A 26953-nucleotide genomic window follows, 5' to 3' on the forward strand; every position below is an offset into this window, starting at 1 on the left:
ATGAGCCAGTTGTGTACCCGGGTGGCCAAGGCGGCCAAAAGCGTCCTGGCCTGTATCAAACACAGTGTGTCCAGCAGGAACAGGGAGGCGGTTGTGGCGCTGTACTCAGCACAGGTGAGGCTGCAGCTGGAGTACTGGGTTCAGTTTTGGGTGCCACAGTATAAGAAAGACATGAAGGTGCTGGAGCGGGTGCAGAGAAGGGCAACAGAACTGGAGAAGGGTCTGGGGAACATGTCTTATAATGAGTGGCTGAGGGAACTGGGAACACTTATTCTGGAGAAGAGGAGGCTGAGGGGAGACCTTATTGTTCCTTAACCTGAGAGGAGGTTGGAGTGAGGTGGGTGTTGGTCTCTTCTCCCAAGCAACTAATGATAGGCTGAGAGGAAATGGGTCAAGTTGCTCCAGGGGAGGTTTAGATTGGTTGTCTGGAAGAATTTCTTTACTGAAAGAGTGGTGAGGCATTGGAACAGGCTGCCCAGGGAGGTGGTGGAGTCACCATCTCTGGAGGCATTAAAAAAATGTGTAGACATGGTATTTCAGGACATGGTTTAGTGGTCATAGTAGTGTTGGTTTGATGGTTGGACTTGACGATCTTAGAGGTCTTTCCCAACCTTAATGATTCTATGATTCTTGCTATCCTGTAGGGTAGGTAGCTGTTTACCCTGAGCAGCAAAACAGATATGGAAAATGACCCATTTGCAATACTGCTTCCAGACACTTCATCCCATGTTGAGGCAGTACATGCTTCCTTTGCCTCTGTACATTTTCTTACTTGCAGGCCAAAATAAGAAGACTTATGTCTTTGCATTGTCAAACTGAGCAAGAGAAATGATTCATGTACTGATATATAGGATGTGGAATTCAGGTTTGGTGCTTTTTCAGTTACTTTTGTTTTGCACTTTTCTGCTGCTTGTAGTTGTGTTTTAAGCCTGTACTGTTTTCATACACTGCTACAGCACCACTTACATAATTTTTGGAAGATTTTAAAACTAGAAACTGACTTCAGCCAGGGAAGCTGCAGTGGAGAGGACTGAGCCAGAGATGGAACAGTATGGATGAAGAGAACAAGGTTGGATAGGAAAAGTAGAGGGACATGGAGCACTTAATGCAGTTGAAAAGTGACGGCAGGGAAGAGGCCCACAGAGAGGTGTCAGCAGCTGAATTTCTCTCTTTCTGCTTAGTGCAGCCTCAAGGGAGAGCAGAAGAAGAGAGGGTGGTGAAATGAAGACCAACAGAGATTGTGAAGAAGAGTAGAAGAGAAGGAATTAGGGTCTGGGCAAGATGAGTGTACTGAAGTGACAGTGCATGGAGATGTCTTGTTACTTCAACTCTGTAGGCTTTTAAAATTTTCCTCTGTGGTAGTGATGAGGTATTTACCTTAAAGGCCTCTGATTCTTGTATGGGGGAAAAAAGGTACTGGCTTTCAGAAATCAGCTAGATCTCAGAGAAACAAAAACTTTAAGCTCCCAAAAGTTTTTTATTGAAGGATTTCACAAAGTGACTTGTAAGTTTTGTCTGCTTTCAGAAATTCTGCTCCAAATAGAGTATTGTCTTTAGACAGCAAGATATGAGTTTGGAGAGTCTCACTGGGAACTTGGGAAAAGATACATTTATCTAGGCTTGAGGGAAGTTGTTCAAAAGTTGAAGTAAGGGAAATGGGGTATGATTCATCCTGCTTTTTCTGTTCTCCAGTATATCAATTTCTGTGGACAAGAGGAGAGGGACTTCAGTCTTTAGAGAGTCTTGCTCCAAGCTGATTGGCGGTGCTTACAATTGCACCACCAGAAAGCAATAAAAGAAATACATACAGCAACACTAACAGAAAGCAGATGTCTTGCTTTTGCAATTAAAGAGCTGGAGAAGGCAATACGAAAATAATGGCAACTGACTATGCATTTGAGGGGGTGGGAGGAGGGAATATGTACACTTTGTGTCAAAACGGAAAACCTCATGAATACTGGTGAAAATGAAAGATCCACTAACAGCCACAGTACCTTGCTTTGAAAATTTGGGTCATGTATGGTTAATTTTTCATTAGAAAGCGTTATGCTAAGACTGCTGCAAGATGGAGCAGACAGCTTTTCTCATGGCTTTCTCAGGTCTGTTTTTCTGCTTTGGATGATTCTGTAATGCCAGTTGTCTCTGATTCAGCTGAGCAAAATGTGTGGAAACCGAGACCTTTTTTATTCCATGTGCGTGTGTTTTGTATGAGGAGGAAAATGGTACTGAGAGAGTTATCTGTGAAATACAGTTTAATGTTTTTTAAAAACTGTATGTAAAATGGAAATAGATTTGACGTCTTTTAGTCTATATTTGGTCTATATCTGAATGTGGCTGTGAACCAGAACGGTAATTAGTCACCTACGCAACATCTTCATTCACTGGCTGTAGTACATGGAGTTTTTCTGCTGGTAATGTCTTGAGGCAAACAAAAAATGGGCTTTAGGAGAATGCATTCTTTGTATAGGCATTAGCATAAATATGTAAATGTGGATATAGGCTTGGAGCAGTTTGACTTTCCTGTGTGTGTTTAGCCACATGAAAATGAAATGCTCTAATGGTGTGTGTTGAGAATAGACAAGATATTGGAACTGGAGTGAGTGGCCGAAGGAAGGGGCAGACTTCAGTACCTGCCTTCCCTGTGATACTGGTGCAGGCTGAAGCTGGAGAGTTGAGAGGACGTCCTATTTGTTTTGTTTGAAAGACTGGGAAATGATGTGTTTAAAGCAGAGTACACATCAGTGGCATGAAGGGAAGAAGAAAACTGTGTGAAACTTCCTTTTCATTTCTGTTTTGGTGCCCTTTCTCTGTCAGGGCTACTTTAAAAACAAACAAGCAACAAACCAAACGAAATCCTTTGTTCTCTGTTACAGATACTGAGCTCCGTTTTGCCCTGACTTAAAAGCAAAAAGACTGATTTGGCACAAAATACTTTAAAGAAAGCAGTGGGTATTCTGGCTTGGAGATATCTCCGAGTGAGTCTGAGCAGAGTGCTACAGAGGAAGTGCTTAGGGAAAAATTGTTCATCTGGGGTTTTAAGAGTCAGTTAAGAACTTGTCACTGCTGCTTTATATATGTACAAAGCTCTGAAGCCCTGTGTTTTCCTGATTGTATTTCAGGATGTGAAATATTACACATCCTGCTCACTGCTGTGCTCGCCAGTTAAGTACAGTACCTTGTGTTCCTGTGCTGGGATGGCTAAATACGGGGCTCCAAAACAAAAAAAAAAAAGCTCTTGTGAGGAAGCTCTGCTTCTGAACTCTTGACAGTTTTGACACGCTGTGCTAGTGCATACTGTTGTGAAGAAGGTGAAGTTAGGTGGCTGTGTTATAGTTCGATCTCACACAAGTGTTCAGCGAATCCACAGGTGGGCATACGCTGGCTTGTGCATGTGGCACATAAACCAGCCTTCGACTGCTCGGGCTGTGGCTTTGTCCTTTTGGTTGAAAACTGGTGGCAGGGTTTAAGAATTCAGCTGAGATAAAAAATTCAACATGCGAAGAGATGTCTGATGACTCTACAATTAAGCTTCTCTCAAACTTTTTTTTAGTATTTGCATTACTGTTTACACCATCACCCTCTAAATGAGGTGCTGTGGCTGTGCTGTATGATGCTGTACCTCTAGCAACAAAGAATCATTTTTGTCCGTGCAGACAAGACCGGGAATGAGATACGTGCAGTTTGAAATACTTATCAACCAATCCACTTCTGAAAACTGCATGTGAACTTTATAAGTAGGGCAACAGCACAAGTACCACTCAACATTCTAGTCTTAAATACATCTAATCTTTATAAAGGAGGAACTTGAACACGTGTTTGATGTTTGTGAATAGAAAGCAACCCATGAGAAAGTACTATTAAGATTTTTTGTAGGGCTGTAATACTCTAGAGGAATGTTTTAATATTCTCCTGCAAATAATTCTAAAAATCTTGATACCTTTTTTTTTAAACAAGCTCTACCCCCAATCCAGTAACCATTTATAGTCAGGCTAAATGGTTTTACTAGATGTCTGTGGAGAATTGACTGGTTTTTCTCTGTAGAGTGTTCTGTAGATAATGAGGCAAACTTCCACCTTTTTATTACTCACTGGGATACTTTAAGGGATGTAGATGAAATTTTCCAGATGTAACTAAGATGATATATATGCCATCTCCCCACGTGCTTCAGATGTGAAGAGATTTTCGTTCTGGTTGTAAGCAAGCAGAACAAAACAGTCTTGGAGACATCTGCAGAAGGGCTGCAAGATAAGCAGGATATGCATTGTGCTTTACTTCTGATTCTAACAGTAAAAATACAGAGGGATTTTTGCTAAGCACTTTCAATTTTATTTTATTTTATTTTTTTTTTTTTTGGCTATGCAGGAGTTTTTTGTAATTGTCCAGAAAATCCAAAGTTAATCCTGCCAAGAGGTATGTCTCCTCATGAACATCTCTCTTCTGCTAGTGGGGATTATGGAGAGGATTCCTTTGTGCTTCATGCCCATAGCAGGCTGTGGTTGTGCAAGGGTGGCCCTTCCTAGGGTGGTGTGATTGTAGGACGTTAGGTCAGTGGTCTGTCTAGCCTCAGTATTTTGTCTCAAGTAATGTAAGCAGAGTTTGTCCAAGGCAAGAGGCATTTAAGCAACGAAGCATGCGTACGGTAATCTTTTCCCAATTATAATCTTCCAGTGAACAACAGTGTAAAAACTGAGCCTGATGTTATATCAAAATAATTTTTCAATAGCTATGGATCTTCCATTAATTAATATAATCTTTTCTTCAGAATGTGATTAAGCTTTGGATTTCCACAGCATCCTGTGATAACAAGTTCGTGGTTCCATCCTGAACCTTTTTATCCTAGTGGACTTTGTCCATTGTTCTGATTTCATCAGCTACTTCTAAAGACAACTGCAGAGATTACCATTTTGGGATATAGAGAAGACTGGGCAGGATGTAATTCTTTGATCCCCTCACTTTCCTGTTTTTTCTCAATGGGCTTGCCAGAAGTGTGACAATCTCAGTTTTTTAGGTGATTATAGCGCAGTCTCATTACCCTGTAAATTGAGGTGAGCTTGGCATGGCTTGAGACCCATGTAGTCTACTACTACAAGTCACCTTTTGCAACCTATGAGGTAATCTTACCCTTGAGTCTCAACTTCTGGTGAAGGATCAGGACACTTGACAGGATTAAATTTAATAAAGCTGGTGTATCGGAGCCAGAGCTGCAGCTGATGTGTATAGCTGTTAAGTTACATTTGTATGTACTGACTGAATTCTTTCATTCTAGTTTTCCACACTTAATCGTTTCAAAACCATATTAAGGTATTTGCAAAACATAATGTTTTGTACCTCCCTACACATAAGAATTTGAGACTTCCAAATGCAGCTTATGGATTTTTATAATGTCATAGCTTCCCCACCCTTCACTGCTGTTCCTTCAACCTTGGTGCCTTTGGCTCTGTAAGAAAGGAGGAGAAGAGCCTGATACTGCAGAAAAGAACTTAACTGTGTTTGTCTGAAAGTGATTTGGAAACTTGTACAGCTTTTTCTCAAGTTTCAAGTAATCACTGCAGTCAGGAGAGTTACACACGCTCTTCTGGCAAGCTTTACAACTGTAGGAAGGGGGCAGTCTTGACAGGTAAGATGACCTTTTTTGGCTCACATGGTGTATCCCGGGAGGCTGTACCGACATTCTCCAGTCCATCTTTTTTCCTTATAGACAATTAAAACTGCTGAAATAACTGACTTTCTTGATGAACAGTTCACATTTTCCATCTAGGAAAAATTTCCATTTATCTTGTATTTAAAATACAGCCAAGTCTGCAACAATTCCCTTTGAATAATGTTGGCTTGTAATATTGTTAAAATCTACAGTCATGACTCTTCAAGTCAAAAAGGAGAGTTTCTCAGTTAGTATAGACGGGCTTCTGGGTGAGCTTGCTGGGTGTAATATGCATGGTCCTTTGGGCAGCTGGCAAAGCACACTTGGAGGGAAAGTCACAGGGATGATATTGGGTTATGCTTTAGAGGTATTCTTGTAGCACAGAGCTAAAACTGCCACTTGGAAAAAAAAGTGTGTATAAGGAAACAGAATCTTGCTTTGAAGCTGTTGAAATCACTTCTGAGAGCTTTTAAAAGTTGATAGTCCTGCCTCCTCCCACTTCTTAAAAGAAAAACACTTTTGTCCTGTTTTGCAAAAGAAAAATCATTAGGATCCTTAAGTGTTTACCCAAATCTTAAGAGAAAGCATGCTGTGTGCCAAAACAAATCTGTACACTGCAGTGGGGACAAACCACAAAGAAAACCGGAGTTTGGTCTTTGAGCAATGTTTCGGTACATGCCTTGGAACTACAGTGAGTAGTTTTTCTTTTTAGCTAGCACTTAGGTTTTAAAAAAACAGATATGAAAGACAGATGGACATGTAGAGAAATGCTTGGACACCTGCTATATGATTTTTTTTAAACATTCTACACTATTGTTCTTGTATGATGCCAAATATGCAGCAGTGATGTCGGGACACAGTGCTGATTTGGCCTGTTCTGCTTCTTTCAGTGACACTTGGTGTGGGTTTCTTGTGGAAACCCTGTAGTATTTGTAGGGAAATGATGCACTCTAAATAATGCAGTGGAACAGGGAATATAGGTTATACCAAAATCATAGGTGCTGTTTCCTTTTCCATCACAGGGGAAAGATGCAGTCTTCTAAGTTTAGTGCCTCTAAGTCCCTTGGAGGAGAATGGGACTGTAACTTCCTTTACAAAATACAGGAACGGTCAATGTCAGGTTATAAAACATTGGCTTCAGAATTTTTAAAAACTAACTCTTTTAGGCTAGTGTCATATGTGTGTATTTTTTGGCTTTTTTCATTATCTCCCAGAATTTGTTTTATATCATACTTAAGCAGCCCTCTGTGTTTCTGTGGACAACATTGCTAGAAATGAGAGTACATATGTATCCAGAACTTTATTTTTGTCACTTTCACTGGGAAAGATCTGCAAGGACAGTTGGCTGTGCAGGTGGCAATAATAAAAGTTAAAGTAATGTGTTGCTTGACTATGGAGTTTTGAGTTTGACCAACTGAAAAAGAACTTTACTTGCTTGCTGCTAAGAAAATGACGTTTATTGCACCTACTGTTCCTATGTGAGACATCCCTGAAGGAGTTGTGCAAGTTTTAAATTCTTCCAGTTACAGCAGTTGAGTTGTAAAAAAAATACATGCAGATTTTAGAAATCTTGGTAATCCCTCACAGTCCTGATAAAATTGGTTATCCAACAGAGAATGTTAGTCAGTATGTATGTTTTTTAAAAAATAACATGTCTCTAAGTGGTTCCTACTCCTGATATTTTTTTTTTTCATTTTTATTCCTTTAGTTCCTTGGCATAGCATTTCTTGGGATTGGATTGTGGGCATGGAATGAAAAGGTAAGTTGAACATAGTACCAGACTCCATGTTTTTCTTGTTTTTCTCCTTTTCTCTGATGAAATATTTGAACAGTAATGTGTTTCACATTTTCTGTGTCCGCACACAGTTTCTACTGAAACAAAATCAAGCTCCACTGTCAAATAAAACCTTGGCTCGGCTCACCTAGAGGAAGATCCTTGGCATCATTCCCAAGAATGCCTTGGCAAGAAATCACCATGACACCTGGCCATAAAATAACTTTTTCAGTCCATACATGCTCAGGCTGCAGCTCAGATAGAAGGGCACTGCTGAAGGCAGGATTGGCAGTGTCTCTCTGCTGCCTGGGTCCCCAGGAATTGAGAGGCAGCCTACACATCTTAGAGGGCAGCTTCCTGAAGATAAGGTGCCTTGCCTTTGCTGTAACACAACATGCTAATTGCTGCTCGTCTTACAAACCAAAGCACTAAAACCCTCACAAACCCAAATCCAAAACCAAATGAATCCTGAAAAACAAGCCAAACCTGAGACGTTAGTTTTTCTTGTGCAAATGAAATTGTCCACTGACACCCTCTGTGTTGTAAGACTGTAAAAGCAACTTGGAAATGGGAAGGAAGAGGGGGCAGAGAAAGAGAGAACACTTGTGAACCAGAGTCTATTAGTCCTTTTTTTTTTTTTCCTGCAGAAGTTAGGAAGAAGATAAAATATTGAGACATAATATACAAAACAAGTCAGTATCTATTGGGTTGCTGGGTGAAGTTTGGGTTGCTAAAGAAAACAGCTAAAATTAAAGCTAGAATTTCCTTTTCTTTGTTTAAAAGATTGAAAATAATAAAACCTAGTTACAGCAGTGGTGCAATGAAATTCAATTGCATAACTTTTCTTATTTTCTTCTTTTAATGGAGAACATTGAGTAAGTTATTCAAATGATGTTCCCTTAAGGCATAATAACTGGTGCTTGCAGCAGAACAAATAATACGTTGAAAGCACTGGAGTTTGGCCACTTAAAACTCAGGCTAAATTTTGCTGGTTCAGAAGTGAGTCGTTAACTTATTCTAATTATTCTGTGCATGTGCGTTGGATGTAGATAATTACAAACAGTAATGGGATATTAATTAACTCACACTATATACACCCATACATATATATGTGTATTTACATACCATGTGATACTCATGCTGGATGGCTTGAGTAGGCCAGGAAAGAGGTGCTGTGGTTTTTTTAAACCTTTGCTAAATTAAAAAAGTGTTTTATTTAATACTCTGAGCATATTCACAGAGCTTATGCCTGTGTCTAAGCCTCAGAGAAGAACTTTATTTCTGAGTGGCTTTCTAGAAGAGATGTTAACATTTTTGTGTTATTTCAGTAGGTAACACAAATGATTCCTCTTTAGGATGAATGAGCAGGTAAAGGGGAAACAGCTAGAGTCTAGTGTTAGAAGTCTGAAATACACCACGCCTACAGGTAGAGGATGATCTGGCACAATAATGGCTTGTGGGGTTTTACATATTTTCTGTACGTGAGAGCGCACAAACATGCACCACACTCCCCCATCCATTCTGCCCTTTCTAGGAAAATTGCATTCAATTTAGAATTGCTGATGGCCAGAAGCCAAAGCTCAGGTTTTTACTTGAGATTTGGACATCTGTTGTCAAGTAGTCTGAGAACATTTTTAATCAGACCTTGAAAGTGGGAAAAAATGCCGTGTTGTTTTTAAGCAAATAAAACTACCTAGAGCAGTTTAATATGCATTAGCTCAGGCTCAATATGTAGTATATTTTTCTATAGAAATTAATAAAAGTACTGTTTATTGTTTTAAAGCACAGGTCTTTCTTTGAAAATTAGCATTTCTCCCCAGCCTCTAACTGTTGTCCTGTAATGCTTCGTGTGGACTCCTTCAGCTGGTGGTTGTAACAACCAAAATGTAATATAGGTATAGCTGAACTGCAGCTCTCTTGAGCAAAGACAAACTTGAGTTGTTGTAGCAAGAATTATAGGAAAATAAACTTGTGTCAAGCCAATTTGAGCCCTTTCTTTCACTTGGCTCTTTAGAGGACAGGCAATGGCCAGAAGCTGTAGTCAGCCAGATCAAATTCCAGAAACTCATGGTCCCTCTGCACCGTAGTGGGGGGCAGATCAGTTATGCCCCAGAGAGAGCTGTTCTTGCTGCAGCTGGGGTGCTGGAGGTGGAAGCCAGGGAGGCAAAGCCTAAGACTTGAGAGGTCTGTAGCTCAGCTGAAAAGCACTTCTCTAGCTAAACTCCTTCTTGCCTAGGGCTAGCCAGGATGTCCCTTAGGCATCGTGGACTGTTGTAATGGTATGCTGTAAGACAGCAAAGGAACTTTGCAGAGAAGGACTTGGGGGGGGGGGCTGGTGTGCACTGAGTTGGACACGAGCCAGGACTGTGCCTGTGTGCCAAAGGAGGCCAACAGTGTCCTGGACTGTATTAGGAGAGTTGCCAGCAGACTGAAGGAGAGGATTCTTCCCCTCTGCTTGGCATGGGTGAGGCCACACTTGGGCCAGTTCTGGGCTCTCCAGTACAAGAGAGACACTGAAATATTGGAGAGTCCAGCAAAGGGTTGCCTGGATGATTAAGGGACTGGAGCATCTCTCCTACAAGGAAAGGCTGAGAGAAATGGGACAGTTCAGCCTGAAGAAGAGCATGCTTAGGAGAATCTCAATGTATATAAATACCTGAAGGATGAGTGCAGAGAGGATGGAGCCAGGTTCTTTTCAGTGATGCCCAGTAGCAGAGGCAATGAACATAAAATGAAACATGCGAAGTTCCCTCTGAACATCAGGAAACACTTTTTTTTTTTTTTTAACTGAGTATGACTGAACACTGACACAGTTTGCCCAGAGATGATGCAAAGTCTCAGTATTTGGACATATTCAAAAGCAGTCTGGACATGGATCTAGAAAGTCAGATCTAGGTGACCAGATGACATGCAGAAGTCCCTTCCAAACTCATCCATTCTGTGAAGGTTGCTGCTGTCCCATTGAACTAAGTCTTTATCAAATCTGATCTTGGTGCTGCTATTGTATTAGGCCTAAATATAAATCAGGAAATATTTTTTAAGGATGGGTCTTCAGAAGGGCTCCTCTACTGCAAACTGATTTGGTGGTGGCCAGGATTTTGATTTACTTCTGTCTTGAATCATGTTGCTTTATATCCAGCTGTGTTATTTTATAACCTGGCCAACTTTATATCAACTTGTATATACTTTTGCTATCCCACAGAATCTTTTTAAGATTAAAAGTTAGTGTCACAGGCTACGTTAAAAATGCAGAAAGTAAACAAATAATCCACATTTTACAGGAGTCCCATTTGCTCCTGGCTAAAAACAGTTTGGGGTAGATCTGTGAGTTTGGTTAGTTGGGGGGTGTGTGTGTTTTGGTTTCCCCCCTCCCCCCCCCCTTTTTTTTTTTTTTTTGCTGAGTTGGCTTGAATTCTCCCTTTTCAACTTTGTTGTAAAGAAAAAAAAAAAGCACACTATACAGTCTCGTGACCTTCCTTACAGCCTTTGCAGGGAGGCAAAAGAGCTCATTTGTCAAATAGGCAATAGAATTGGCTTGACAGCCAGTCAGCCAGCCCTAAACAAAAACTGGGCAATTAGCATTCTGAGTCATGAACCTGAAAGAGTTAGGGGGTAGGGTGGGGGCAATAAACTCAGAGGATGAATAAAGCTATCTATACATAGATGCACTATATAGCTCACAATCTCACAGTGTTTGCAGGCACTCTAGACTTGAGCTTGTACCATAAAAAAAGTTCATCCATGGCAGCTCATTTTCACCCTTCTGCCCCCAATAATGACATCAACATTGTTAACGTAGAAGGAGTTCATACTAAAGAGTCTGTACTAAGCCCAAGCACCTTACACTACTTCTGGTCAGCAGCAGGGGAGAAATGTTTATATTTCAGTGGGGTTTTTAACCACTTTGAGTAATTTCATCTGTTGATTTTTTTTTTAAAAAAAAAAAAAAACAAACCTAGACCTGTACAAAATGTCTGTTTCCCTCCTTGGTTATATATTAGATAATGGCCTTAAGGCTCACTGGGAGTGTTCGTGGTATGATGCCAGTAGATACTTGGGAAGATAAGCTTCCCGATGCTTTCAGTACCTGCAGTAGATTTATATTCACAAGTATTGAGACTAAGTGATGAATTGCTGTTATGTCTTCTGAAACCTTTTAAGACTGTCTATGGAGAGGAAATTTTTAGAAGGAAAGCACTGTGGTTTTATGGTATTAGGTAGGAGGAGGTATCAAAGGTAGAGATAAAGTAGAGAGAATAAATCTGCAGATCCTTGCAAAATTGATTAGACTTAATTCGTGTATAAGTTTGTCTGAAATGAAGAAGAGGTTGATTATGTGCATGAGCTTTTCTAGGCTTTTCTTGTTAAGCCAGTGTAACTAGAACACATTCCAGCTTAGAAATCAAGCTGTGCATGGTTTGGAGTACTAGTATGGTACCTCAAGTTTTAAGCTAGACTTACATGTTGATATAAGGTGATCTAGGCCTGCTTTGGTGTTCTGGGACAGGCTAAATTCCCTAGTGGCCCACCCAGCTCTAACCCACAACAACAGAAACAGTCACATTTTGTCAGACCAAGCCTCTTTCCTTGTCCTGATAGGAAAACTGAAGTTGTGTTTAGGGGACAAGTTTTCTCACTTTTTACTGTCCCAGTGAATGACAGACATCAAGAGGGACTGATACATTACTCACTCCTTAATTGTTGTCCATACATGTCTGTCACACAGTTCTTTTCAAAACAGTTGCTGACAGGGAAACTGTGTGATTATCCCAAGGGTCCTTATGGGCCAAAGGATACCCAAAGCAGATATCTTGCCTCTAACCCGGGCACTCTGTCTGTATTTTACAGGACTGGGGAGGAGAGGGGGAGAGATATTAATATCTGCTATTACATTTAATTTAAATTTCAGTATGTAAAGATGCATTATCTAAACAGGCTCTTAAATAATTTTAGTAGTGTTCCAACACCTTGCAACTGAAAAATGTAAAAATCCATATGTTGCATGTATTTATGTCAGATATTCACATATTGAGCTCTGCTTTGTCATAACAAGAAAGCTAGATTAGGTTTTCTCTTTCACTAGATACTTGAAAAATAAAGTTCTGTTGCTATTGTTGTTTGCTCTGGCAAATGCAAAACCAAAAAAAAATTAAGGAAATAACACTTGTAAACATCCCCTGCCTAGTTTCTTGCTTGCAGAAACAAAATTCAGGAGTGGAATTAGTTTGGCATGTTTCAATGACTATTGTTCTATTCTTCATGCTCATTTAGATACACAGCATGGAGAAACTGCATGGATTTTGACTACACCAAGAAGAGATTTTTTTCCATTTTAAATTCATACATTTGGAAATACAAGTATTTCCCATCATCTGCATGTGTTCCTGTTTGCTAGTGATTCTAAGTCCTGCAGATGAAGTTATGGAAAGGCTAATAATCTTCTTGCAAAGAAGAAATGTTTCAGAAGATCTTGTATTGTTGAATCTTTTTTTTCTGACTATCTGCTTTTTTTTGTCCCACCCCCCTGCCCTGTAATGGGCTTCTGCAGCAGGGAAGATTTATTCCCATCTTGGAGGAAATGGGGAAAAAACAATAGCTGATTTCTCCCACCCGACTGGTGTTGGTCTCTTCTTTTTAATTTTTAATGGCCCTGTGGGATGTTGTTTGTCAGGGGGACTGTTGTGTTGAGTCTTGTTCTTTTACATGCACTCTGGTGGGCGAAATATTTCACAAATGTATCACTTCTTTGTTCCCTAGGATGATGATTCACCTAAGTTCTGACTTGGTATGCTTTCAATTTTCATTGCTGGGTCAGCTTCTCAAAAATGCTGCTGCCTAGGGTCTTTTCACTTGGAACTGTTCTCGTGTCCTGCAGTACGCTGCTGCGCCTGTGAAATCTGTCTTTCTGGAGAGCAGCAATAGTCTAGAAAACTCCTGGGAACATTTCTGAGATCTGAACGTGGTAGTGAATTCTCTGCACTAACCACAGCCAGTCTGGAAGTCTCCCTAGTTTGTTAATACACTTGTAGCTCCATTCTATTTGGCCTCATTAGGAACCAAGAACATTATCAGACTGTATAGATGTGCCAACACAGGGACAGTGCTCCAGCCAAGGTATCTATGTTGGCATTCATACATTCTGGAAGAATTAAAGTGACTTTCTGGGTTCAGCACACAAAGGCCAAGTCTGTTACATGGAAGTGGCGTGGACCAATAGGAGAGGAAATGGTGCTGAAGACCCAGCTTGCCCACTCTACAGGTATTGAAAGGGTTGGATCTTCTTCAGCCCAGTTCTAGTGTGATCTCATGGACTGAATGCCTGCTAGTGATTGGAGCACAAGTTATATTCCAGGGGCACATCTTCATTTGTAAGGAGTCCAGTCTGTGTGGTCTGATACTGCTCGCTGGTGTGAGCTTAAGCATAGCTTGTGCTTTAAATGGATTCATGGACGTGACCTGAAATGCACCTCTGGTGTAGGTGTGCACCAAAGATGGGAGCTGGAGTCAGAGATCTGGCTCTGGAAAGTAGTGCAAATTATTGTAACAGTCTTAGAGCACAGGATGGAGAAGGGGTGAAGGGTGCCTCATATCACTGTCACTGGCCTCATATCAGTATCCTAGTGATGGAAGCAAATACGTATTTCACAAATAAAGGAATTTTTTTTTTGTTAACTTCACCATTATTGATTTTAGTTCAATTATGGATGATACTTTTGTTGCCTCACTAACCCGAACAAATTTTGACTTGTGATGGATTAAAAGGTTAAGTAATAACCCAGGCGCTGTAACATATAGCAGGCCATTGAGGGTGGGGGAACAGAGCAAACAGATGAGCTGGAGCTCAGCCAGTGAACATGTCCTCCTGGCTCTCCTTGTGGGACTACAGCACAACCCTGGATTGACACCATTGTGAGAAGAAAAGTTTTAAGAGTCTGTAGCTTTTCAGAAACAAAGAGTTTGCTGCCAAATAAAGATTATGTACTGCCTAAACTACCAAGAAAGTGATATGCACGTACCCCAGAAAAATAATCATATTTGCAAAATGAGAATGTGGGTTTAGAAAAAAAGGAATTACTTCCTCTGTTCAGATGCTAATGCATCAGTGGTATTTGAAACTATTTAACAGTAAAGGTTGGAGTGGACTACTTGCTGAAAAAAAATACTTTGCATTTGTAGAAAGCCTGACTTAAAAGGATTTGGAGGTGGTTTCTTTAGGTCTTGCCTTGGTGCAAGAGATCCGTTGACAGTCAGTCACCATATATTCTGTGACTGACTGGTCAGCCTGAGGATTTGGAGCATGTCACGGGAGGATGCAGTGTTAGAATGAGATTCTTGATCATCTGGAAACATTCCCTTCTGCTTTTGTCTAAAGATGGGATAAAGACAGAATCGGTCACTGTCAGATGCTTGTGCATCTCTGTCAAGCTCTGCCCAGAAGAAGCCATTAGAGCTGAAAAATACTGAATACTGTGGTAGTAGGCATTTTAGAAACTTGCAGTGGATTGGAAAAGTATGTGCCTGTAGGAGTGTATGTTTAGTTCTTCTTAACAGCATAAAGTGAGATAATAGTCCTGAGTCATTGCCCTGCTGCTTGAAGCAAAATGTGCTTTTCTTTAGAGCATTGCACTGGTGTTTCTTCAGAGGGCTTATTTGTAAGCGTCCAGAAAAACAAAAAACCAGACTGGAAAGCTGTATTTCAGCAGTAAGCAACAATTTTCTAGCTGTAACCACAGAGCATTGTCCACGTTTGTCATTCCTGCTGCTGGCTATTGTTTTATTGCCGGAGTCACTCTGAGGATCATATATCCTGGGATGTCTCCCCAGAATACTGATAACTTGGGATCCATGTGCAGCGAGCACACAGAGTACACACAAGAGTTACACAGTATATGCTTTGCACTGTCAGGATGTATTATTTGGGGTTTATCCAAGCTAGGCCTATGATTGCCATATGTGGATGAGCAAAACAGGCCCATAAAAGTGCTCTCCAAGGACAGAAAATAATGGCAGATAAAGCTGGTGGTGTTCTACTTCAGCACGTGTCAGATTGTAGCTACCCTGAGAAGTTGGAGCCTGGAGGACACCAGTGATTAGATGAGTGACCTTTGCAAGGTGACTGGCCAACATGTGACATGCCAGGGTGCTAAGAGCCTGGCAGTGCTGGAAAGTCAAGTAAGGTGGGAAGGCACATGGTCAGAGAGGCAATGTACAACTGCTTCTCTAAGTTTTATTGTCATCAACTTTAATGGGAGCATGACAAAATACCAGATGGTGTATTCCTTCTGACTAACAATTCTTCATATTACGACTATCTTCTCTAAGAGCACTGTCCACCAGTGTGAGCTGAATTTCACTTGGATTTCTTGTTTTGTTTGAATTTTACTACTTTCACATGGAGAGAATATTAAACCTATTCTTGGTGTGCATTTTAGTTTTTGTTTAGATTTTTTTTTTTAAAGTATCTTATGAAGAGAGTGACCATTCATCCTTTTTTTGTTTTTTAAGTAAAATCATTATAATACAAAGGCAGTATTGTTTCTCAACTGACTGTTTTCTCATTCTACTATACTACAGTCCAAAGTCGTCTAATGTTAAAAGAAATTAGTAGTAGTGTTTGCTTTAAGACATCATTTCTTCTCATCTTATGGTAACTATATAGGCACAGAGGGGAAATATAGAAAGGGCTTGCAAACTTTGTGAAGAAGTCAGTTTAGCAGTCTTTTTCCCTTGGGGCAGAGCTCATGTTTCCTGACTCTGCATGGCCAAAGCCATGATTTTTTCAAAGGCTCTTGTGTTATTGGATTATGCTGCTTATTTTACTTGTCCTTCTTAGCCAGAAATTTATATCTTTTATTTCTTTTCTTTGACAAAGAATTGTTGCCTTTGTATTGAATGACAATAAGACTAGTACTATGTGTAATGTAGGAGGAAAGTGATGAATGTGATTTTTTTTTTTTTTTTAAATCCCTCTGTCAGGCAGTAGCATTCTGTAGAGTAGGAGGGAGAAGAATCCAGTTTAAGAATGTCATTCATGCTGTTGGTTTATTGTAGTCAGATTTTTTCATTTGCTTTTAGCATGCTGGCCTTTTCCAAGGCTCCTTGCTGTGTGCAGTGGAGAAATTCACATGTATATTTTATACAGTCTGTGGTTGTCTGAAGAATTAAAAAGCTTTGAGTACTGTCTTCATTTGCTACTTGCTCAATGTCAGTTTTTCTTGGGAAGCCATGGAAGTGATTGCAAACTGTGTAGTACTGTTTTAGAGATACTGGTGATGTGACTGTTTATCTTATGAGTGGTCCAAACCGAATATATATTTAAAAAAAACCAAACCCAAACCAAACAAATATCACCAGTTTAAAGCCACAGTTACAAACAGTCATCTGCTAACAGTGTTACTAACAACTTTTGGATGCGAGGTTGTGATAACTTCCTTCAAAATTATCGATGTTTTGGGGATATTTCAAAGCAGTGAAGGGGATATGAATGGGGAAGAGGCTGAAGAACTTCATAATTCTTCAGAAAAGGAGCGGTATAGGTAGAGGTCTGTGCTGTTGCTTTTCAAGCCACAGCCTCATTCAGGAGTTAGTAGGGGAAGCAGTAGCCTGAAGCACTCTGCATGGGTTCAGGCTTCTTTGAGGAAACACATGGAGAAATGTCTGCTGCAGCAGCGTGCGTTGCATTGATCTATGGCACTGGGGAGGTGAAGGAAGAAATAGTGATACTTCAGCTTTTTTGCTGCCAAAAGGCTTTTAGGAAACTGTAACTGTTCCCATGCAAACTCACTGAAATAAGGAAGACTTTGTACTTGCTTCTTCATATGACCCATCTGTTCAACATCAGCCAAACTCTGGTTAAATATGTTCAAAAAGATAAAATAGTTCCTGGGAATTACTGGCGTCGCAGCCCAAGCTCTGCTTCTGAGGAGGCGACGGCGTTACAAGCAGACTGTGCTGACTGTCATATCTGAAACACAGCATATGTGCTTTCCCATACGAGAGGTCTAACCAAAGTTAGTGCAGACCATTTCCCAAGACAAGTCCTTAAAATGCCTTACGGCCTACCAAGAGACTTAACGTTATTTTCATTCCCCCCTACCCCACTGATTAGTTGGTAGCTGTACCTCATTTATCTAATGTGGTTTTAGCACTGTAGGTGCCTGGAGCTGAATTGGCCAGGTATCGTGTTAAAATTTGGTGTAAAATTTGTGGTTGAAAAATAGTGCAATCTAGGAACTCCTAGGGTCTAGGAATTTCTGCCAATTGTAAATACTGAGCATAAATGCTAAATTCAAGATGATATCCTTGCCTTTTCTATCATAATGTGTGTAAATGTGCTCTCAGCATGGGTAATAACATTGAGTTAAGTTTTGTTCAAATATTTGTTCTGACTTTCTGGCAGACTAATTCTTAGAGCCTACAGATGCAGCAAAATGCCCTGCGGGTTTTTCGCAGAACTCTAGAAGCACATTTCGTTGTTTATGCCACATGTTGATTCAAAAATATTGTATGCAATAGCCCTTTTTATCTCTTTTTGAATACAAAGACTTTCTTAATTGTCTTTTCTTGTTAAACTGCAGAACACTTATTTGCTGCAGTCTTCTACCTTTCTAAAAGGAAAAATTCAGTTGTACAAATTCCGATTGCAAGCTGAATGTACTTGTTATGCCTTGGCATTGCTTCTTTCCCAGGGAGTGCTGTCCAATATTTCCTCCATCACAGACCTGGGAGGCTTTGATCCCGTTTGGCTCTTCCTGGTGGTAGGAGGAGTTATGTTCATTTTGGGATTTGCAGGATGCATTGGAGCATTGCGAGAAAACACCTTTCTTCTCAAGTTTGTAAGTAGCCTCTGCAATGGTACCATTCATCATGTTCTCTCTTTTGCTTAACTGTGTAAAGATTTTAAAATGGCTTTTTGGGAGCGGAAGTTGTAATGTGGTGGGACTGTACTGCTCTGTGGATTGCTTTTGTTTAACTGTGAACTACTTTACAGCTCTTCAGTCTCTTACTTACTGTGGTTTTTTTTTTTAAGGTTCCAAACTCTTGATGGTAAGAATCATAACGTGGAGCTGTTGCTTTTGCTATGGATATAACCTTACATTTTGTTTTTCTATCACAAAACGAGAAATTTCTGCTATCAGTCTGTATGTTCAACTTTGAGTCCATAATGAGCTGCCAGTGAAATATGAGGAATGTAGATACACCACTGAATGATTTGTGTTGTGCAAGTGCCCCTCATGGTGCAGAGGAGATAGGACTGTTGCTTGCTGATATCCTCAGTTCTGTACCATTTAGCTTACCCAAAAAGGAATCATTGCTTGCTGTTAGTGCGGGGGCCTGAGAGGGAGACGGGGAAGAGGATGTGCTAGGATAGATGAAAAAAGTAGAAGCTGTCTTCTTGAACTCTGGGCTGGACTGTTAGTTGAGGAAGGAGCTGCTGATACACAGTGTTCAAAACTCCTTCAGTTACATATCCTGGTTCTGTTTTTTAAAAGCCTCACTTGTATGAGCTTTGAAGGTGAGGATAACAGTATCACGTTCCATTTTAGATAAGTTTAAGATTTATTATAGAAATGCAAGATCTTTTTTTTTTGTCCACCACTGCAGCTTCCAGAGGTGGGCACACCCTGGGCAGTAGTTGTCTTCAGGACCCTTAACTGTTAATACATACATGAAGAGGCTTCTAGTGAAACAACTGCCTTCAAGTGACATGTTTGGCTTCCACAGATGTGTTATACAAGGGCAGGAGGTAGCTGAGACTTACAATTCTTGGGGCACTTATAAAGCAGCTTGGGATAGTTCCAGCTTGCTCTTGTCTTGCCTGAAAAAAAAAAAAAAAAAAAAGGAAAAAGAAAAAGGAAGGGGGGAGCTATTGTAATACTTTTTTCTTTTCTTCCTTGCTTCTCTTAGCTTGCCTAAAATGAACCCATCTGCTGTACCAGAAATAGCTTCCTATACAGCAGCTGCAGGAGAAATTAAAAATTCGTCTGCACAAACACAGAGAGCATATTAAAATGGAACTCAAAGGCGCAGTTGCAGAAGGGATAGGCTTCCAGTATATGACAGCCCCTGTGTGTTTTAATAACAGTGTAGACTCAGTGGAGATGCTCAGAGAAGGCGGCAGATCATTAGTAATGCCTTTGGCATCCATTGCATTTGCATTAATCATAGCAGCCTCATTTGGTTTTAATGTGGATGTGAGTCATTCCATAGACGTTCCGCTCCAACTTCGTCATTAATTAATTTCTGCTGTTGCCAATTTCTGCTTTGTCTACTTAGGCAAAGCCTTACCAGTGAGGGTGTCTAAAGAAAAAAAGCACATAGAGAGCATTTCACTGGCACTACTGGCTGTTTATACCATTGAAAATGTAAGTGCCTACATAGAAATTTAAAATGAGTTCTCAGAGGGCCCTATAGGTGGAGAGTGTAGCCATCTCTGTTGAGATTTAGTGAATTCTTTTGGACCTCTTTGAAAATTCCAGTGAAACGTCAAAAGTTTGAATTTGTTGCGATTTTTATTATTTGTTGGGATAGAATTAAGATACTTGTGTGATAGCCCTAGTTAAAAATGGTATATTTTTAATTTAAAATTTCCTGTGTGCTGGAATAGCTTGAACTTGCACTGAAAGAGATAAAACCCCAACACTGGATAGAATTGTGAGCCTTGAAAAATAAGTTTTTGGTCATAAAGCAAAATAATTTTAACCTTTTTCATTTTGTTCATAGTTTTCTGTGTTTCTTGGAATTATCTTCTTCCTGGAGCTCACTGCTGGTGTTCTAGCATTTGTTTTCAAAGACTGGATAAAGGACCAGCTGTATTTCTTTATCAACAACAACATCAGAGCATACCGAGATGACATTGATTTGCAAAACCTCATAGACTTCACACAGGAATATGTAAGTTGGACTATGTTTATTCTTCTGTAAAGATTGCTTTAAAGAAAAACAGTTTATTTTACATTTCCCATCTGTTTGATTTCTTCAAGGGACAACAGAAATAGTCTAGCATATAATAATTTTGTGTATGTATATGTATATTTTTCTTCAAAGAACTTCTGCAAACACACAGCACCTGGGAAAAGTGGCTTATTTGTTGATGTATGATTGAACAAACCAAGATGGAGAGTTGGGGTAACTTACTCTTGAAAACTTAGGAATACTGTGTCAAATCTGCAAGTTAACCATTGGTGTCTTGTGTTTATTTTTTCGAGCGTATTCCATACGTGTATGAAGATACTTCTTGGGGGAAGTGGTATTCAAAATACTTTATTGTAGGAGCTATCACATCTTTTTAAAAAAAAAAACCCAACAACTTTTTACAGCTTAATCTAATTCTTAGATTACTGTTGAGGTAGCTTTATCAACATTAGATAAAGCTAGATGTTTGACTGGTCCGAGTGAAATTACAATGTTATTTCTTTTTAAGTAGGCTTAATGCAATTAGCCTAATGAAGTGGACAACTCATAAAGTTCCCATAGGAAATCTCTAAATGACTCTGCATCTGCACTTTGGAGGGAAGGGTGAAGCCAGAAATGCACACGCTTGTGTGGGTTAAACTCTGCAATTCATCAGTGGCATAAAGGAGTCCTGCACTAAGTTCAGCACACAAGTTACTTTGCCAGTACCTTCTTGCTCCAGTACTCGATTCTGGCCTGCGTTGATGAAGTTGTCTGTGAATTTGGTGCTGTGTATCTAATATGGTTAAGTGCTGGTGGAAGTTTTTGTATGTTCTGCAATTAAAACAATTTCATTTGTTTCATTGGCTTCTCTGTGCCTTGGGAGAAAAGTGACGAGTAAGTGAGTAACAGGATGTGCCTGCTCATACTGATTTGAATCTTACCCAGTTGGGAGAAGGTCAGAAGTCACCACAGTGTGAAAGCAGTGGTCCATTTGTGTGCAACCAAAAGGCAATGGTGCAATTTTGCAGGCACTACATAAAACTAACTGGATTAGAAATCTTAGCAGATAAATCAGGGACAGTCGAGAGAGGAAGCTACTTTTTCAGCTAGTGGAGCTAATGCTTCGTGCAATGTGGTAACGTTCAGGTATTGTGGTGGCAATTGTGCTACATGTAGAACGAGAGAAATGCCATTCCAATGGTTTTAAAAATGTGATTTGTTGGGGGTTTTAATTTTTTTTTAAGTTGACTTAGATGCGCTCATTGGGCTAGCTCCTTAAATGCTGTAAACCATCAGTACTCCGGTGATCTCCAGTCCATTCTTTTTATGTTCAGCAAGTTTTACCAATCCTTTTTGTGTTCAGCCAGAGACTAAGCCTACCATTTGGCATATTTACTTTTTGAAGGATTCTGCCTGTCTTCGTTGTGCTATTTGTGCAACGTGTGATGCTCAGGAGACAGTGTGTTCCTACTGTGTGATGTACAGCCAGGCAAAGATTCCCTCACACTGGCAAAAGGAGTAGCTGTACCAGCGTAGCCCTCAGAGCTGACTGGTTTTGTTGAGAACCTGGGGCACGTTAGACTGGACAGCATACTTGCAGGTTTGGAACGGTCTCATTTTTTATTTTTTTTTTTTTTTAGTTTAAAAAATACAAAAACAAACTGTAAAAATGCCAAAAGGAACAAACCCAAGCTAGCTTCAATGAAACCAGAGGGAATCTCAGATTTTGTTTTGCAAGCTAGAGGGAAACTGGCAGATGATGCAGGTTACTAACGCTGAGATCTGTTTGTTCTGAAAGTCAAGAAGCTCTCCTTTCTTTGTTCTAGTGGCAGTGCTGTGGGGCTTTTGGAGCTGATGACTGGAACCTTAATATTTACTTCAATTGCACAGATTCCAACGCGAGTCGGGAGCGCTGCGGTGTGCCCTTCTCTTGCTGCACTAAAGACCCTGCCGTAAGTGACAGGCAAGAGGGTGGTAGGATGGGTCTGCTCTTCCAGTTTTAAATCACTCTATAAGATCTTTTTGTTTTGTTCTCTTCTGGAAGTCATGCAGGATTGTTACTTTCTCACCAGCCTGTGTTTTTTTTGTGCTTGGAGCTCAGCTTAATCACTAGCTTTTTCTGCAGTCAGCAAAAATCCTGAGCTAACTTAAGTCTTTATTGTGTGCTGTTTGCTGCTTTTCATTAGAATGAAAGAATCATGGTCATGCCTACACATACATATTAATTTTAGCAAGTATAAAAAGCAGCTTTTAATGAGTTGAAGGACGTGAGCTTTCAGCTGAATATCATCAGAATATTTCATTTGCTGCCTTAAAGAGTAGCAGCTCTTAAGATCAGTCACTCTAAAGCAGGTATTACTCATTTAATGCAGTGGCCAGAGGCTGCAGCCAGTTTGACCCAGTTTGTGCTAAGTACAGTAATGAGTGACAGTCTGTGCCCTGAAGAACTGACACGTTTCCAGTAGAATTTTGATTCCAGGTATGGACATCTTTACATGCTCTTTTTTCCCCTTTAAAATTACTGCTTGTCCTACAGTCACCTGAGATCAGAACTGAAAGGTGAGAAATTGAGGGAGAAGCTTTTTGGTAAATTTTCATGTCTTTTTAAATAGTTATAGTTCTGGATCGTCCAGCAGCAAATGCTGGAGCCTTGCATTACTAGTAGGGACATGATCAAGAACAAAGGGTGAAGAGTAGGGAAGTAGTTCACTGACAGTGAAGGGCTTGGAATAGGGATGGGTGTGTGCATGGAAACTGTTGTGGCTAACGCTGCACATGTTTGACTTTGATACAGCTTAAAAGAAGCAGCTTGTGAGTGCTTGTATTATCTGGTAGTTCAGCTGTGGCTTTTCCTCCACCTGGAGTGACTTATTGTTCCTTGAATGTTTGAGTCTCTGACCAAAGTGAGGCAAATTGCCAACAGGCACCTCAGGTGCTTCCTGCCTTGCTAATGCAGCATGGTCACTGCTCCTGGCATCCAGTCACTACTGAAGCTCTCCCCCCTCTCCTGATGGGGCACTGCCACTTGCACGAGCTGTGTTCTGGTTCCTCTGCAGTGAATGTTTTCACAGTAGTTTGAATCTTTCCCACAAACATCACTGAAAATGTTTTAATGAAATATTAAACAAAAATGTAGGTTAGGCTCAAGAATTATATTATGCTTTGGATTCCCCCTGCTGTTTGCCTGTCTGCCCACCTACCCACACAGAGAGGTCATCTCAACCCAGTTTTAAAAATGTAGTTGTTATAAAACCAAACCAGTGACAGCAGTACAAGATAATCCTATAAATACATAATCCATGCTAAAGTTATCTCTGTCTCTCTTTGTGTGTATATGGTTATGCAGTTTTCTTAGGGTTTGATGCAGCAACCAGAAATTAAAGGACAAGTCTCATTCTTAGTCATTGTAGGGAAGCAATACACTTAATTGCCTTTAAAGTAAAAACGAAACCTAGTAATATTTCTAAAAATAGCAGGAGTAATGCATATAATGGATATAATTGCAATCAAGCTGTGACTGGTTAAATTGCAGTGATGAACACAAGTTTATTCTGTGGGAAAGCAAAATTGTCCCTTTTGGAATTAGGATGCAGTGTTGGACTGATACAAAAAGTTACGTGGCTAATTTATTGAACAGGACTTATTTTTGGTTTAGCTTTTAGTTTAGCTTGAATTAGGAAGTGGTAAGTTTAAGGTAGGCCAATAACATTCCAAATATAGGAATTTGGACTCCTATAGTTAGCTTTGCCGTAGTTTAGCAGGCTGAAACGTTCCAAATCACTGTACAAGCAAGGCCTAGAAAAGCTGTTTTCTTTCCATTTCATTCTTCATGATTTCTTTTGGTTAACAAATTCCAAGGCTAAAGGCAGAAGACACTGATGATAAAGCAAGTAGGCATTCAGTACATGGAAGAAAGCTTAAAATCCTACTATTGGAACCTCACCTACTTTCACAGCCTTGAAGTGCATGGCAGTGTTCTATTTTTAGATCCTGGACAGAAGCACTTGTCTCATTAAAAAATATAAATTGCTCAAATCTGAAAGGTCCATTGAAGGAATCCAACTTGGACAACTGACAGGATGTGAACTGTTGATGTACTTCCTGCAAAGCGGGGAAACACACAGAGGAGTTTTAACTGCTGATAGGAGGAGATATTTCTCTATGACTGCTTTTAAAAGTGAATTCCTCTGCTGGCTGCCTTTCTCACTTCACAGTTTGATGAAATTGTGGCGTTCAGTACAGCTAGCTCAGATCAGCTGATTTTCTCACTCCCTTGAGTAGTTTCCTCTGCCCACAGTTATTATATGAGCCAGTAACTTCATATTTTACAACCACGGTTACTTCATTTCATTCAGTTACTTCATTTTGTTGCTCTGAATTAACTCTGGTATACAGAGTAAATGCAGCTTCAGTTTCCAATCAGTAGCACTCATTTGCGAGAAGTCTACCATAGCTTGTTTTGTTACCTGTGCTTTGGTGGTACTGAGGCAGAGGCAGCAGGGGGAAAAAAAACTCCTTTCCTGTTGGCATCAAGCTGCTGTAAGATCACATTATTCCATCTCTTCCCTAGTTGTTGGAAGGCACTTGGGTACTGTATATATTTCTACAGACATCCTCAGTAGGAACTTGCAGCCTATGCAAGAGAGGCTTACCCTCTTCTCACCTCTTCACATCGCACAAGCTGAACCCTGAAAGTGCCAACAGTAGTCTCGGTGTATTTTTCAGTGCAGATAAAACCTTTTTAGCAGAAGGTTCTTTCCCTCTAAAATGCATGTTCCCTAATATCTTTGCTCTGACTCCTGAACGCTTGCATCTGGAACATGGAGTTCTTCACCCAGCTGGAGAGCCGGTTCTCCCAGCTTGCTGCACTGAGAGCTGAAAATATTTTGGGGCCGTAGGCTTCTGTTTGTTGCAAATAATTAATAGTGCTAAATGGAAGAGGAAGGGATTTTTAAAAAGCAATATGGTAACCAAAGTTAGCGTGATTGTCTTATTACATAAAAGATCAACTCTGGGAAGCTGGGAGAGGGTGTTGGGGAGACACTTCACTGATTGCCTCTCTTTTGTCTCTCTCTTCTAGGAAGCTGTTATTAATACTCAGTGTGGCTACGATGCAAGGCAAAAACCAGTAAGCTGCCTTTTTGTTTTTTCTTAATGTGGTATCTTAAAGATCTGAATCTGTCTTGCAAGAGCAGGCTATTCTACTGATGGAATAATTGAGTGTAATTGGAATCTGTTTTCTTCCCTCTTCTCATTGGCAGGAAGTTGATCAGCAGATTGTTATCTACACTAAAGGCTGTGTCCCTCAGTTTGAGAAATGGTTGCAGGACAATCTTACCATAGTTGCTGGTATATTCATTGGGATAGCATTACTGCAGGTAAACATGGTGTTTTCTGTAATGAATTACATGGAAGAACAGCAGATAAATAGACTGCATGGGGGGGGAGCTGTATATAAGTCCTGGATATTAAGCACTTGGAATGTCCGTAGGTTTTAGTGAGGGCACCTCCATGCAGGAGGCTTTCTTAGTGTTAAGAAGTATTTAACTTTTATCTGTAAGGATGCATATTTTTTTTTTATTTTCAACTATTCACGAGTCAAAACTAACACACTGTTAGATGAAGATTAGGTAGAGATGTTTAAGCCTGTACAGACTTACTGTTTCTGGTGGTGCTTAAATAAGCAGCAAAAAGCTTGTATAGGTGGTTTTGTGAAGCAAATCTAGAACTGCCTGATTTCCTGGAACCTAGGGGCACTATAAAAATCCTGGGGTCACAGGAGTTTTTCAAGATTATTTCTTCTTCCAATGCTTGCTGTTAATTTGATTTCTAACTTTCTGTTGCTTGTTTTATATCAAAGTTCTGTATAACCTAAGGTGTTTGCCTGTTTGAAAAGAGTTGTCTGATGCTCCAAGTGAATAAACTGTTGTCTCTTCCAGATTTTTGGGATATGCTTAGCCCAGAATTTGGTTAGTGACATTGAGGCTGTCAGAGCCAGCTGGTAAAACTGCTGAAGTAACCACAAGAAGACACTGGACAACCGAAACCCTCTGAAACCTCCAGTGTGTCGCTCCGACACCAAGCTGTATGGACATGGGTGACAGGGAAGCCTTCTCTCCCAAGTAGTCTCAAGTATAGGTTCCTGATGTTGCAGTGAACTCGTGTTTCTTTGGGGTGGGGGAGAGAAGAGTGGGCTATTTGAAATCTGCTGCTCACTGATTTTTTTTTTTTTAACCACCAGTTTGAAAGCTGTTGAGCCGTGAATCTCTACTGTATTCTTGGTCCTGAGTAACAAGTGGACACTTTTTTTAAATTGGTGTATATTCAGTGGGACAGTTGCATCGTTGTAGTCTGTGGATATGCTGTTTATTCTTCGTGTCATGAGCTCTTCAATAGCTGCCAAATATTCCTGAGATGGTCTGTCTCCTCATCGCTCTGTAAAGGAACAATCTTCTTGTTTTTGCAGCTAAACATAGCTACAGGCCTAAACCCATCAAGCAGGAAGCAACTTTCTATGCATCTATTGTACAGTAAAAGAAATTGTTTTTAAAACAAGGGAATTTTTTTTTTACACAAGCTTCCAGCTGTCTCCCTGTAGTACTTTGGGGTTGGAATCAGCAAGCTCGCAGGGAGAATTGCCT

General features: G+C 40.2%; 1 protein-coding gene across 1 annotated transcript; it reads left to right on the forward strand.

Moving 5' to 3' along the window:
- On the forward strand, positions 1–26544 carry LOC103776238 (tetraspanin-5). The gene is made up of 8 exons (XM_008943737.1): positions 1–114; positions 7350–7400; positions 18104–18250; positions 20139–20309; positions 22139–22264; positions 25393–25440; positions 25574–25690; positions 26252–26544. Exons 1-8 carry the CDS (start codon positions 1–3, stop codon positions 26315–26317), a joined length of 840 nt encoding a protein of 279 aa, XP_008941985.1. The 3' UTR covers positions 26318–26544.
- The last annotated feature ends 409 nt before the right edge of the window (positions 26545–26953 follow it).

The sequence above is a fragment of the Merops nubicus genome, unplaced genomic scaffold (assembly GCF_000691845.1).
Source record: "Merops nubicus isolate BGI_N331 unplaced genomic scaffold, ASM69184v1 scaffold2107, whole genome shotgun sequence".
NCBI classification, from domain to species: Eukaryota; Metazoa; Chordata; class Aves; order Coraciiformes; family Meropidae; genus Merops; species Merops nubicus.